The sequence below is a fragment of the Protopterus annectens genome, chromosome 1.part2, assembly GCF_019279795.1.
Source record: "Protopterus annectens isolate FY-2018-M chromosome 1.part2, PAN1.0, whole genome shotgun sequence".
NCBI lineage: Eukaryota > Metazoa > Chordata > Ceratodontiformes > Protopteridae > Protopterus > Protopterus annectens.
Genome location: NC_056727.1, coordinates 484,978,819 through 484,991,532, shown reverse-complemented (window position 1 = coordinate 484,991,532; position 12,714 = coordinate 484,978,819). Strand labels below are relative to the sequence as shown.

Below are 12,714 nucleotides of genomic sequence, written 5' to 3'. Positions count from 1 at the left end.
ACTTGGAATCCAAACTACATGAGTTAGTAGTAAAGAGCTGGTCGGCTCATGCACTAGACAAGCTCTCCTAGTGTGGTACTTGTAATACACTATGCACCAGTACACAATACATGTCCCACTATGCAGAGCTGTCACAGAAAAAAAAATAAGTGGAATGGAAGAGAGGAGGGTGAGCCCAATCACATTTCCACAAAGTAAGGTTCCTGTTATATCGGCAGTTTTATTACTTGCCAGCAATCATTCACTGGGTATGCCTAAGAAACATGCATTGCTAAACGAGGCAATTCCAGGATAAGTTACACCTACAAAACAAGGTATTTGCTGGCTAACAATATTCAATCATGATGAATAATTTTTACTAGCTATGGTGCTTAAGAATACTTTTTGGTCAAACTGATTACAAATACAATTACAATGTACTGTAACCACACAAACTAAAAGCACTTATAAACACTGGAAAAAAGTTAAGAACTTACTGCTGGATTTGCAAACAAGAGGTGCTATCTCATCAAGTGGGTGAAGCATACTGAATATAGTTGGCAGTGGTTCTCTGAAAAAAAATACAGCTGACAGTTAGACCTAACATCACTTTTTCTGAAATATCTTCACTAGAGACATAAAAAATTAACATAAATCAAACAATACAAGAAACACAAAGATCAGCAAACATAGTTAATTGAAACAAATACTAAATCATGAAACGAGTAACTAAACAAACACTATTGAAATCAATGGCTTACACAGAATCTGGAGATATTTCTAAACATTAACTATGCTCCTTTACCAGTTGAAAATTGTTTTTCATCAATTCTTAAACACTGTACAGTCCCATGTGAGATGTATATACTAGTCTTTAAGCACATACATACATGTAGTGTAATTCACAAACTTGAACTTGTATTTGTTTAATGTTTGTTGACAGAGCAGAGCCCATGAAAAAAGCAGAGTTGTTGTTGTTTGTCTATCGGCTTTTTCCCAGTGAGGGGTCGCCACAGCGGAAGTCCGGTCCGCTAATGATTGGCAGTAGATTTTTACGAAACGCTGAGGTGCCAGCTCGACACTCAACCTTCAACGAAGGCACGCCCATTTACGCACATATGTCTTTCGAACGCTACCCAACCGCAGGGAGGACATGCAGACTCCACACAGAAGGCACTCCCAAGCCCAGCCGAGAATCGAACAGAAGAACCTCTTGCTGTGAGGTAACAATGCTACCGCCATACCACCACGGCATCTCCATGAAAAAAACAGAGTACAAGGTAGTAATACACAGAACAGAAGCGTAAAGCATGAAAGAACAGTTGTGCAAAATGTTACCATAACCATACCATGTCCTTCTCTTCTATATGCTGCAATATCCATAACATGAGGGAGTCCACCTCCGGTTGACTTGTACATCCAGCTGTTTTACCAAAGTTAAAATACTACTGCGAAGGTACATGTGACAGCCCGCATCTCTCAGCATATGTCAGCCATAAACAGACGTCAGGTATAAAGCAGACATCAGCACACAACTACCTCAGCACTTAATGCTGCCAAGCACCAGTCTAAAGGCAGTGAGTATCCAAAAGTCAGGCAAGTATTTGGGGGAAGGCAGGGAGGGGAAACCATACTGCAGCATACAGAAGAGAAGAACATCTATGGTTATAGGGTCATAGGTGTTTACTAGGTTAAAGAACACAAGGGCCTTTTTAAGCCTTGCCATGCATCCCAAATCTCTGACAAGTTCTAATACCCTTGATAAGTGTAAGCATGGGCCTGGGAGATGAACCATTTACAGGTTACTTGTGTCCATTAGAGATGAATTTCCAGTTTCCCATCCAATTGTCCAAAGTGTACTTGAATTGGGTTAGGGAGGAACTCTGTTTCACATGGATAGGGAGCCTGTTCCATAGATGTGGTAACTCTGTTTCACATGGATAGGGAGCCTGTTCCATAGATGTGGTAGTCTCTGGGATACATACCTCTCTCTCCAGCAGGTCCTGTTTATATCACAGGCAAGGTTTAAGTCTTTAGAATGGGTAATTCTGGTGCTATTTGTTTTGTGGATATGCAGGAGGTCCAAAGTGGGGTCGGACAATGCCCTGTATGCCAGGCACAGATCTCCCCTCAAAAGCCTGTAGGAGACAGAATACAGGGATAGGGCCTTGAGGCAGTCTGTATAGGACATTTTACTTACGCCCTGTATTCTTTTATTGAGGAACCTCTGTGGATGTTCCAATTGTTGCACATGTCTGGTTAGGTACATGCCAAAGGAGGCACTGTACTCAATGACAGGTCTGATGAATGCTGAGTACAGTGGAACAATGACTTCCTTGGACTTAGATGCCATACTTTTGTTTATAAGTTGCGCAACATAGAATGAATTTCCTCACCAGTGTAGACACATGATGGTCAAAGGCTAGATTGCTATCTGTGTGTGTCCCAAAGTCCCTGACTACTGGGTCAACTCTAAGAGGTGTGTTGTCAAATATGATAGTTACGAAGGATGGATGACTTCCCAAAGGATACTAATATACATTTCTTGGCATTTAGTTTTAGTCCATGTCTCTGACAGCAGTTGTTAGAGTCATCCCCTCCTGGAGAACATTTGTGTCAATGTGAGATTCAATGACAGCTCCTAATTTGCAATCATTTGCAAATTTAGTCAGCCAGAGACCAATGACATTGGCCTTAACTTCTGAGAAGTAAATGCCAAAAAGGAGCGGTCCAAGAACTAATCCCTGAGGGAATTCCACTTGTGATTGGACTCTTTGTAGAGGTGGACTCCCCAATTCCCCCTCCTCCTAACATCCCTCGCTCCTCAGAAAATATTGCTACCTCATTCAACACACACTTCACCTAAACCATACTATCACTAGCTAAACAACACAACCCCCCTCCCCTCCAACCCACACCTTCAACTAGTAATCTCCCCACTGCCTTCTCTTTTTCTCCTGTACCTACCTCCAACATAAAAAAACTTTTAACTAAACTTAAACCCACCAAATTAGCAGCAGACAACCTCGCAAGTGAATACCTACAAATCGCAGCTGATGCTCTGGCCTACCAGTATCCATCTTGATTAACCGATCTCTGTCAGAAAGTTACATTCCCACATTGTGGAAAGTCTCACATATAATTCCCCTCCAAAAAGGCGGACCCTCTGCAGAACTAACCAATTACCGCCCCATAGCTATTCTCTCTCCACTCTCCAAAATACTAGAGAGATGCATACACTCTCAGGTCTCACACTACCTCCTTACTAACAACCTCCTTTCCAGTACTCAGCATGGTTTCCGACCAAACCATAGCACCACCACTGCCTTACTCTCCTTTACTAACACTATCCTTCAGCAAAAAAAACAATGGCTATCTCTCCTCTGCTACTTTTCTAGACCTATCTAAAGCATTTGACATGGGCCCACACAAACAACTTATCTCTGTCCTCAATAACCTATCCTTCTCACAGTCACCAACTGGTTTCAGAGTTACCTGTCTGACCGCCAACAATCCGTTGTATGGCAGAATGACATATCTCCCCAACTACCCGTCTCCATTGGGGTTCCCCGAGGATCCATCCTTGGACCCCTACTTTTCTCTGTTTACACCAATGATCTAGCCTCTGCCACCAAACATGGCACACTCATCCAATACGCAGATGACTCAACCATCATCTGCTCAGCCCAGTCCCTACCCAAACTGCAAAAAGTCACACAGGAAGCCTTTTCCTCTGTTGAAACATGGTTATCCGATGCCCAATTAATACTCAACCCAAACAAAACTAAACTACTCATCTTCCAACCCACCAAACATACTCAAAACAACTCTCACTTTAACATCACAGCAAAAGACAACACCACTATATACCCAAATGAACACACCAAATTGCTAGGAGTGGAAATAAACTAAAATTTGACATTCACATATCCATGACCATAAAAAAAGTCCTCAAAAAACTAGGAGCATTATACAGAAATAAACAATTTCTCACCAAAGCAGCAAAGATTTCAACAGCAAATTCCCACCTTATCTCCACCCTACTTTATGCCTCTCCAGTATATACCAACCTAAGGCAATGTGATCTAAACAAGCTAGAGACCTGCTACAACAAAATCGCCAAATTCGCCACAGGGGCATCCTACCGTAGTCACCACTGTCTCTCACTTGCTGAACTGGGCTGGCTTGAACTCCCTCACCTCCTTCAGTGGTATCAACTCTCACTCGCCCACAAACTAGTAAACCATCCACTAAATGTTCCATCCCTCCAGAATCTACTCCAACCCTATCGCACCACCAGACCACTAAGATCCAGCAACAAAAATCACTTGCAGATCACTAAAGCCAATAACTCTGCTGGTGAAGCACTATTCTCTTAGCCATAGCCAAATTATGGAACTCACTCCCACCTACAATTACCTCCGTACCATCATGCACCAACTTCAAAACTTTATTAAAAGCGCACCTAAAAACATGCTGGCTATGCCCTTGCAACTCCCACTCTAACATCATCCACCCCATCCAACTACTACCTTTCTTTCACCTCCACTAACTACCTTGATGATAGCAAGCTCAGATGCTCATAAGCCTAGTACTTATTATACAGCAGGAACTTCTCATTGTTACATTTGTTAATGTCTGTTATGTACTTCACAGATAAAGATTCTAGTTGTCTACTGATGTACTATGTTCTTCATCTGTAAATATGTTGTAAGTAATTTCTATGTTAAATTGTTAATCGCTATGTAATCCAATGTAACTACTGTCTGTTTATTTAACTGTGGAGCTTTTCTCCCCGGGCCTCCGCTGAAAATGGACCCACGTCCAGTCGGACACTCCCGGTCAACAAATTTAAATAAATAAAATAAATAAATAAATACAAAATTCTAATTTCCTGGGTCCTGTTTGTGAGTCAGTTGACTATCTACTGGTTGACATACAGGTTTGCACGTAACTTCTTGTGTTTGTCAACAATGCTCGAGTGGGGTATTGTGTCAAATGCCTTGGCCAGGTCAAAGTCGGCAGTGTGAATGATTTTGCCCTCATCCATTGCTTTGGTGACCTTCTCAAAGAAGTCCACCAGGCTGAGTAGGCATGATCTGTCCTTGACGAAACCAAACTGGGTTGGTTCCAGTGCCTGGAGATTTACTATATCTCTATTGATCATCTTCATGATAATTCTTTCCATGGCTTTACATACAAGACTAGTGAGACTTAGGGGTCTGTAGTCTCCAGAGTCTGTAGATGGCCCACCTTTGTGCAAAGGGATGACTGTTGCCTTTCTCCTTTCATGAGGCACGAAGCCTGATCAGAGGCTACAATTAAACAGCAATTCCAGAGACCCTGATAGGTCATGTTTCATGGTATTTAGAAGGCATCCTGGGATATTGTCTGGGCCCATAAATGCAGTTCTTGGTCTTAGAGAGAGCATAAAGGACCTATTGCCTAGTGATAGTAGGGGGAGTTATATTTGATGACATTTCCTGAGGGAAGGTTGAGGGAGAGAGAAGGGTAAAGTTGGAGATGAATTTATCAGTCAGGAGGTTTGCTATATCTTCTGGCTCAGTATAGGTGGCTCCATTTATAATGAGCTTTGCACACAATTGTGTACTGTCTGAGGTTGCAGTTATGGTAAGATTTTACACAACTATTCTATATCCTTCTAGTGATATGCTGCAGTATCCATAACATGAGGGAGTATGCCAAAGCTCGTGCAACAGAAGATTTGGGACGAGGGACAGATATTTTCTAGAAATCCTGCAGAATAGCCTTAGCAAATCCAGCTCTGGACCTGGAGATGGTATCCAATTTGTAGTGTTTGGCAAAGGTGTGAACAGATGACCATGTAGCTGCCTCTAAAATGGAAGCTGTATCCAGACTTTTAAAGAAGGCCGCAGAAGATGACACAGCACTAGGGCAGTGTGCCTTAACTGGACAAGGGAGATCTTTCCCATTCGTGGTATTACAGAAGGTAATGGTTTTAGAACTCCAGAAGGAACCAGTCTGCTTGGAAACAAGATGCTCCAAGGCTCTTGGGTGATGAGAAATAAAGCCTATCCGACTTACAAATGGTCTTGGCTAAGTAGTATCTGAGCTGTCTTTGCACAAAGAGTGAATGATTCCTACACTAGAGGATTCTGGGGAATGAAAGAAGGTAGGTAGATTAATGGTCTGATTTAGGGATGGCTCATTCACTACCTTTGGCATAGAAGGGTTGGTACGAAGGCATACCCTGTCCCAATGGAAAACTGTGAAGGGGGATGATGCCATGAGAGTTTGCAGTTCAGAGACCCTTCTAGCTAGGCAATAGCTACCTACCAGGAAAACACATTTCCATGTGCAGTGCTGCAGAGACAAGGTAGGATTGAACAAAAAATGTTCAACTACATGACCACTACTTACCCAAGGTTTCCGTACCTTTTTGGCATATCAAAAATTCATAAAAGCATCACTGATCCTCCAATGAGACCATTAGTTGATAGTCGTGGTTCTCCTACCTACCCATGTGCCAAGTTTGTTGACTCTATACTACAGAAATATCTTGTTTTTGAAACTCAGATTTGCAAGTACTCATGGTCTTTCCTTGAGAAAATTGATAAGCTGGCATTTGATACAAGTAACAACTTCCTCACGGTCGACGTGAAGGACCTTTACACGTGTATACCACATGACACTGGCATTGAATGGGTCATTTTAGTGCTCAAGAAAAATGGAGCCACCAAAATGGAAATCTCTGTGGTCATAGAACTACTTGAAATAATTTTGTACAATAACTTTTTCTTGTTTGGTGAGAATTTTTATTTGCAAAAAGTGGGTGCTGCCATGGGCTCCCCTTGTGGGGCAAGCATAGCTAATGCAGTCATGGCACACTGGGAAACTGAGTTTGTGTTTAAGGATCCTGAACTAATGAAATACATCACATTTTACACTCGCTATTTGGACGATATTTTTATTTTAGTTAAAGGTGATGTCAATATCAGTAACATGATGTTGGATAAATTCAACAACACTACACACTTTTTGAGCTTCACTTCTTCTTATAGTGATGTAACTATAACTTATTTAGACATCTTATTGTTGAAAAAATCGTGAAGCGTGTAATTTTGTAGCTAACATTCACAGGAAAACCACATACTCGAATTCCTTCTTGCATTTTAAAAGTTGTCACCCTAGCCATCAGAAACGATCAGTGATAAAAGGTCAACTTATTAGAGCAGCCCGTATAGTGAGTCAAGATGATGATTTCCACAAAGAATGTGAACTACTTACGAGTATGTTCACACATAGGGGATACCCTACAAAACTCCTTGATGAACTACTTAAGGAAGTTACAGTTAAAATACTTAAAGGCATTTATAAACCCTTATTGACCATAAAATACCATCAGTTGAACCAAGGCATCAACACCCATTCACCAACTGAATGGTGTACTGTAATCCACTTGGACAAACCTTCATACTTTGGTCCAAAACTCATTTTGACATTTAATTCATCTAGTTATCAATGTATCGAGAGCATAAAGAAAAATTGGGCATTATTCATGAGTAATCCCACTTTTGCAACTAAAGTTGGTGACCACCCCATTATTACATTTAGAAGGGGTAAGAACTTGAAGTCACTGTTAGAACAACCTGTTTCTAACTTTAAGAGAACTGTTGGCATGTACAAATGCCAAAGTTGCAATTACTGTAAATACATAATAGAGACTAACAGAGTCACCACACAGAACTTTCAATGTAAGGTAAGGAGCAGGTATAATTGTAACTCCAAAATGGTAGTGTATATGGCAGTATGTCAAGGTTGTCCTGCGTTCTATGTTGGAAAAACTGACCGTAGGTTCCGTGAACGCATTTATGAACATCAATATGCAATAACTAGGAACAAATTGGACAACACACTAGCCAAACATACTTTAAAATATAAGAATCATAGTTTCAAATTTCTAGTAATAGACCAGGTGAATAACGACAGAAGGGGCACACCCTTACACCTCTTGTTAGAAGAATTAGAACTAACCTGGCAAATCAAACTGAATGCTTGTATCTTCCCAGGTCTCAATGAGTCCTGCTCTATAAGCAGTATTCTTAAATTGAAAAGTTTGAAAAGGTGAGGGCAAGATATGTTTAAGTAACTTCCTTGGCTTACCATTAATGAACTATGTATATTATCTGCTATAATTTGCTTACATACATTTGTTTGTTTTATTTTATCTGTTATATAAGTTTAAAATTTTAGTATGAGTTTTTGTTTGTGAACTTTTGTCACTTTTACTGTGTTAATTTTTAAGTTTATGCTTTTGTTATGAAGTTTCTTTAGTGTGTTTGACAATCACTGTTCCAGTTATTCATGGAGGGCTTTGCATAAAAGCTTACTTTGAGCTTACTTCATGGTGCATGCTAACAATCAATGCAGCAGCTCTAATTAATCACCTTAATTAATCGTGTGTTATGATTGGTTCATTATACCAGTTTAAATGTTTTTAAAGGAAGTTTTTGAAAGGTTTTTTGTATGTCTGAAGAAGTCTGCACACAGTGCAGAGGAAAAGCGCTTCATTAAATTGTCTTCTGGTGAACATTAGCTTTTGACTTCACTTAATACTGTAAACCTTTGTTTGGACATTTTGGTATATGAGAGTTCCCTTGTCCTGTGTGAGTAGGTCCATCCTGAGAGGTAACTTGTGGTGATTGCCCTTGGCTAGATGATAGAGAAGGGGGAACCAGTGCTATCTTGGTCAAAAGGGGTCACCAACAAGATTTTAGTTGTTCTTTCTGAATCTTCAGTAGAACTTTCTAAAGAAGAGGGAAGGGAGGAATGCATACACAAACATGCCCTTCCAAGGATAGGAAAGAGCATCCAACTTCCGTGACCCAGGGGTGTGTATCCTGGTGCAGTATGTGGGAAGATGTCCGTTCATGGGGGAAGGAAACAGGTCTACCTGAGGAGTACAAATTGATGGACCAGGTCCAGGAACACATCTCTGTTCAACATCCATTTGTGGGATTGAGTCATGGACCTGCTTAGTGAGTCTACCATCACATTCTGAGCTGAAGGGATGTAGATGGCTAGTAGAGAAACCTGGGTAAGTTGAGCAATCTCCCATGCATGCAGAGCCAATCTGCAAAGGATGTATGACTTTGTGCCTGCTTGTTTGTTGGTGTACCAGAGGACTGCGGTGTTGTCTGTAAGATATCTCAGCACTCCTGGTAGGATTCGGGGCTTGAAGATTTGTAGGGCAAAATCAAGCTGGGAGGGGTCCAAACATATCTCATCCTCCAATTCCCTAAGGTTGCACCCCAGCTCGTGTCTAATGCATCCCTGTACAGATCCTGGTTGGGGGGGGGGGTTAAGAGAGAGAGGCCCAGATTTTTTGAAATCTGTGAAATCCACCACTTTTAGTTCTTTTGTTAAACAGGGTAAGAGGGGGATTACAAACTCTAGAAGATGAAGGTGTTGTTTTCAGACTGTCCTCAGGAACCACTGAAATTTTCTCATGTGTAGCCTTGTCAAGGGTTATCATGGGGATGGTGGAAGCCATGTATCTCAAGAGTCGCAGGAACTCTCTGGCAGACTAAGATTGTAGTGGAATTAGTCCCTGAAAATAAGTGGTGAGGGACAGAATTTTATGGGGGGGCAGGCAGGCCATCATTTGGACCATGAGTATTCTGCAGCCCAGGAAGACATGGTCTTGGGAGGGGGTCAGAGAAGATTTCTGAAGGTTTAGGGTGAAGCCCAGACTCCTCAGCAAGGACATGGTGTAGTCCAGATGCTTCCGTACCAACCTTGGGGATGAAGCCTTGAGGAGGTCATCCAAGTAAGGAATATCTGAATACCCCCCACTCTGAAGAAGGCTATGACTGGGCCCAGACATTTTGTGACTACTCAGAAGCCGTACAGAGACCAAATGGCAAAGCACAGAACTGAAAGTGTGAAGAATACACAGAGAACTGAAGGAACTTCCTGAAGTGTGGATGGACTGGAATGTGCCAGTAGCGATCCTTTATGTCCAATGAAACCATGTAAGCCTGAGGGAGGATCAGGGGAAGGAGTGTAGCATGCGAAAAGAAGGGACCTACAGAAAGTTGTTTAGGTGGGATAAGGCTAAGATATGCCTCCGGGGACTTTCTTTCCTGGTGACTAGAAATATTCTGGAGTAGAATCCTTTTCCCTTTTGATTTGGAGGCACCTCTTGGATGGTACCCCTGGGACAGCAGAACTGGGAGAAAGAAGACCATTTGGTCTCGGGGGGGGGGGGGGGGGATTCCTCCTAAGCATGGCCTGGATTCCCAAACCATAAAATAGCCTTGTTTGATGATGGTAAGGACTCAAGAGTCCTGGGTACTCTATTTTCAAGCTGGGAGAGACATGGATAGGTGAAGAGAGAGAGGGACAGGTGGGTTTATAGCCTGGTAGTCACAGACTACCATGTTTGGCCTGAAAGGACAGGTTTTGTGCAGGCGTGGAAAGGGAAGATCTAGAGGAGGCCTGCTTTCTGGTATCCTTTTTCCCTTTGGGAGAGAGGCGCTTAGAAGGTTTTCTCACAAAGGTTGTCATGGCTGGGTAATTCCTCTGGAAATGGGAAACAGGAGATACGAAAATGTGCCCAAGGTCTTGTAGTTCTTTCCCCTTTTCCTGTAGGGCCTTAAAGAGCTCAGCAGCTGCAGAGCCAAATAAAGTCTTGTTGTCTAAGGGTACATCCAGAAGTTTGGCTTTAATATCATCTGGCAAAGGCTGCAGCCTAAGCCATGAATACCTCCTTACGACCGACCCTGATGCTGCTGCCCAAGAAGAGGCCTCCACGGCATCGTAACTGCATTTTATAGATTGCCTAGTTACATCTGGCTGCAGGACTTAATGCTAGATATTTTGGCCTTGTTGGGGGAAGCTGGTAATTCTCCAAATTGTTCAACAGCATCTGCCAGAAGAGCCAATGAATACTTAGCCATATGGGTTTGACAGTTTATGGCTCTGACAGCCAAAGTAGCAGACATATAAACTCTTTTACCCAACCTCTCCATAATTCAAATTTCCTTATCAGAGGGGAGCAAGAAGTGGAGGGTAGCAATTTAAAAGTTTTATCTGCGGCTACAAAAATGGTGGATGGGTCAGCTGACGGGGCCTTAAAGAGAAACTGTGCATCCTCAGGCACTTTGTAGAATCTATCAGGGCATTTACAGGCAGGAGGTTGGGAGTCTGAGGACTTGGAAGCAGCCAGAAATGCATCCAAAAAGCCAGGCAGGCAGGACAGGGGGAATAGCAGAAGAGTTGGGGGACTCCATTTGTAAGATGTCATAATAACTCTTTTGTGTCTCAGAGACCTGACTGCAATCCCATTTGAGAAAATCTTTCATTTGCACAATGGTCTCCCCAAATGTGATGTCTTCCCCAGGAGAATCTGTTCCATTAGACTCCTCCTCTGCGGGAGCATACCCCAGAGGAGATGCAATCTGTGAGGAGTAGGTTAGAGACTCATCCCCACAGGAGTCTATATCCTCAGAGGAAAGATCCCCCACAAACCTTTTTCCAGGAGTGAAGGGGGGAAGGGCCTGGACAGCAGCTGGTGTCTGATGTAAGGCCATAAAAGCATTGAAGAGCCTTGAGTAAAGGACTGCCAGTCAGGAGCTTGGTTGGAGGGTAGAACTTGTTGACCCAAAGAAATATACTTAGATTTTTGTTTTTTCTTTTTTGGGGCCTCTGACAAACGGGGGAGTGGTGAAGGGCTGGACATCAGGCAATATTCAACGATGTCTGAGAGAATGTCTTCCTGAACCACTATTTGAATAACCCCATGTGCGCCTACGGAAATAAGCTGTAGTGTGCCCCCCCCTCCCAGCTTCTGGGACTGATGCCTGCGAGTCCCTCTGGGGCATGCTAACAGTCTCCTTAATGTCCTTCTCCAAGGTACCCATCAAAGGAGGTTCTGTGGTTTCCAATGCGGCCTCTGGACCTTCATTGGCCTCAGGAGGAATGCCTAGAATAGAGGGAGCAGCCGTAGGATCAGGTTGAGGTTTCCTGGCCTTCTTGGTTTGCGGCTCTTCTGAAGGTCCAGACGTCGGAACCATATCCTACGCAAGGCACTTCAGACATTGATTCTCTAAGTACAATCTAAGAGAAGTGAGACTGCTCCCAAGAGTTTTAGGGATGAAGGCGTTACAAATCATGCATGACGTATGGTCGTGTTATGGGCCTAGGCAGAATAAACAGAGCTCGTGCGAGTCTTGATTTGGAATGTGCCTTCTACACTGACACTTGCCCTTCCTACCTGACTAACTGGCAAGAAAAACACAGTAGCAAAATAGGTAAGAAAACCCCCTATGGGTAGTTATCTGAACACAGGTGAAGCACAAGGCAACTTTCTAAGCGAGCGACGACCGGAGTTGGCAGTCAAACAGGCAGCAGGAAAGTTCTGAGGTAGGTGCGTGCTGACGTCTACTTTATATCCGATGTCCATTTATGGCCGATGTACGCTGAGAGATGCGGGTGGTCACACGTACCTTTGCAGTAGCATTTTAACTTTGGAAAATGGCCGGACGCATGAGTCATCCGGAGGTGGATTCCCTTCATGTTATGGATACTGCAGCATATGAATAGAAAGAAGGACATTATTAAATAATAAAAATACTCTGAAGTCTACATAATGAAAGCACTAGCACAGCATAAATACTAGTTTCAGTATGGAGCACAAAACAGGTCGGTATCAGCTGAATCACCCTATATATCTCAGGCATACTACAAGTC

General features: G+C 42.7%; 1 protein-coding gene across 1 annotated transcript in view; it reads right to left on the bottom strand.

Annotated features, from left to right (window-relative positions):
* ANAPC1 (anaphase promoting complex subunit 1) overlaps window positions 1-12,714 on the bottom strand; it is a 3,613,296-nt gene that overhangs the window by 2,891,597 nt on the left and 708,985 nt on the right. Inside the window, exon 6 of the mRNA XM_044060160.1 lies at window positions 477-550. Within this exon, the coding sequence (XP_043916095.1) occupies window positions 477-550 (74 nt within the window). The remainder of the gene's footprint in view (window positions 1-476; window positions 551-12,714) is intronic.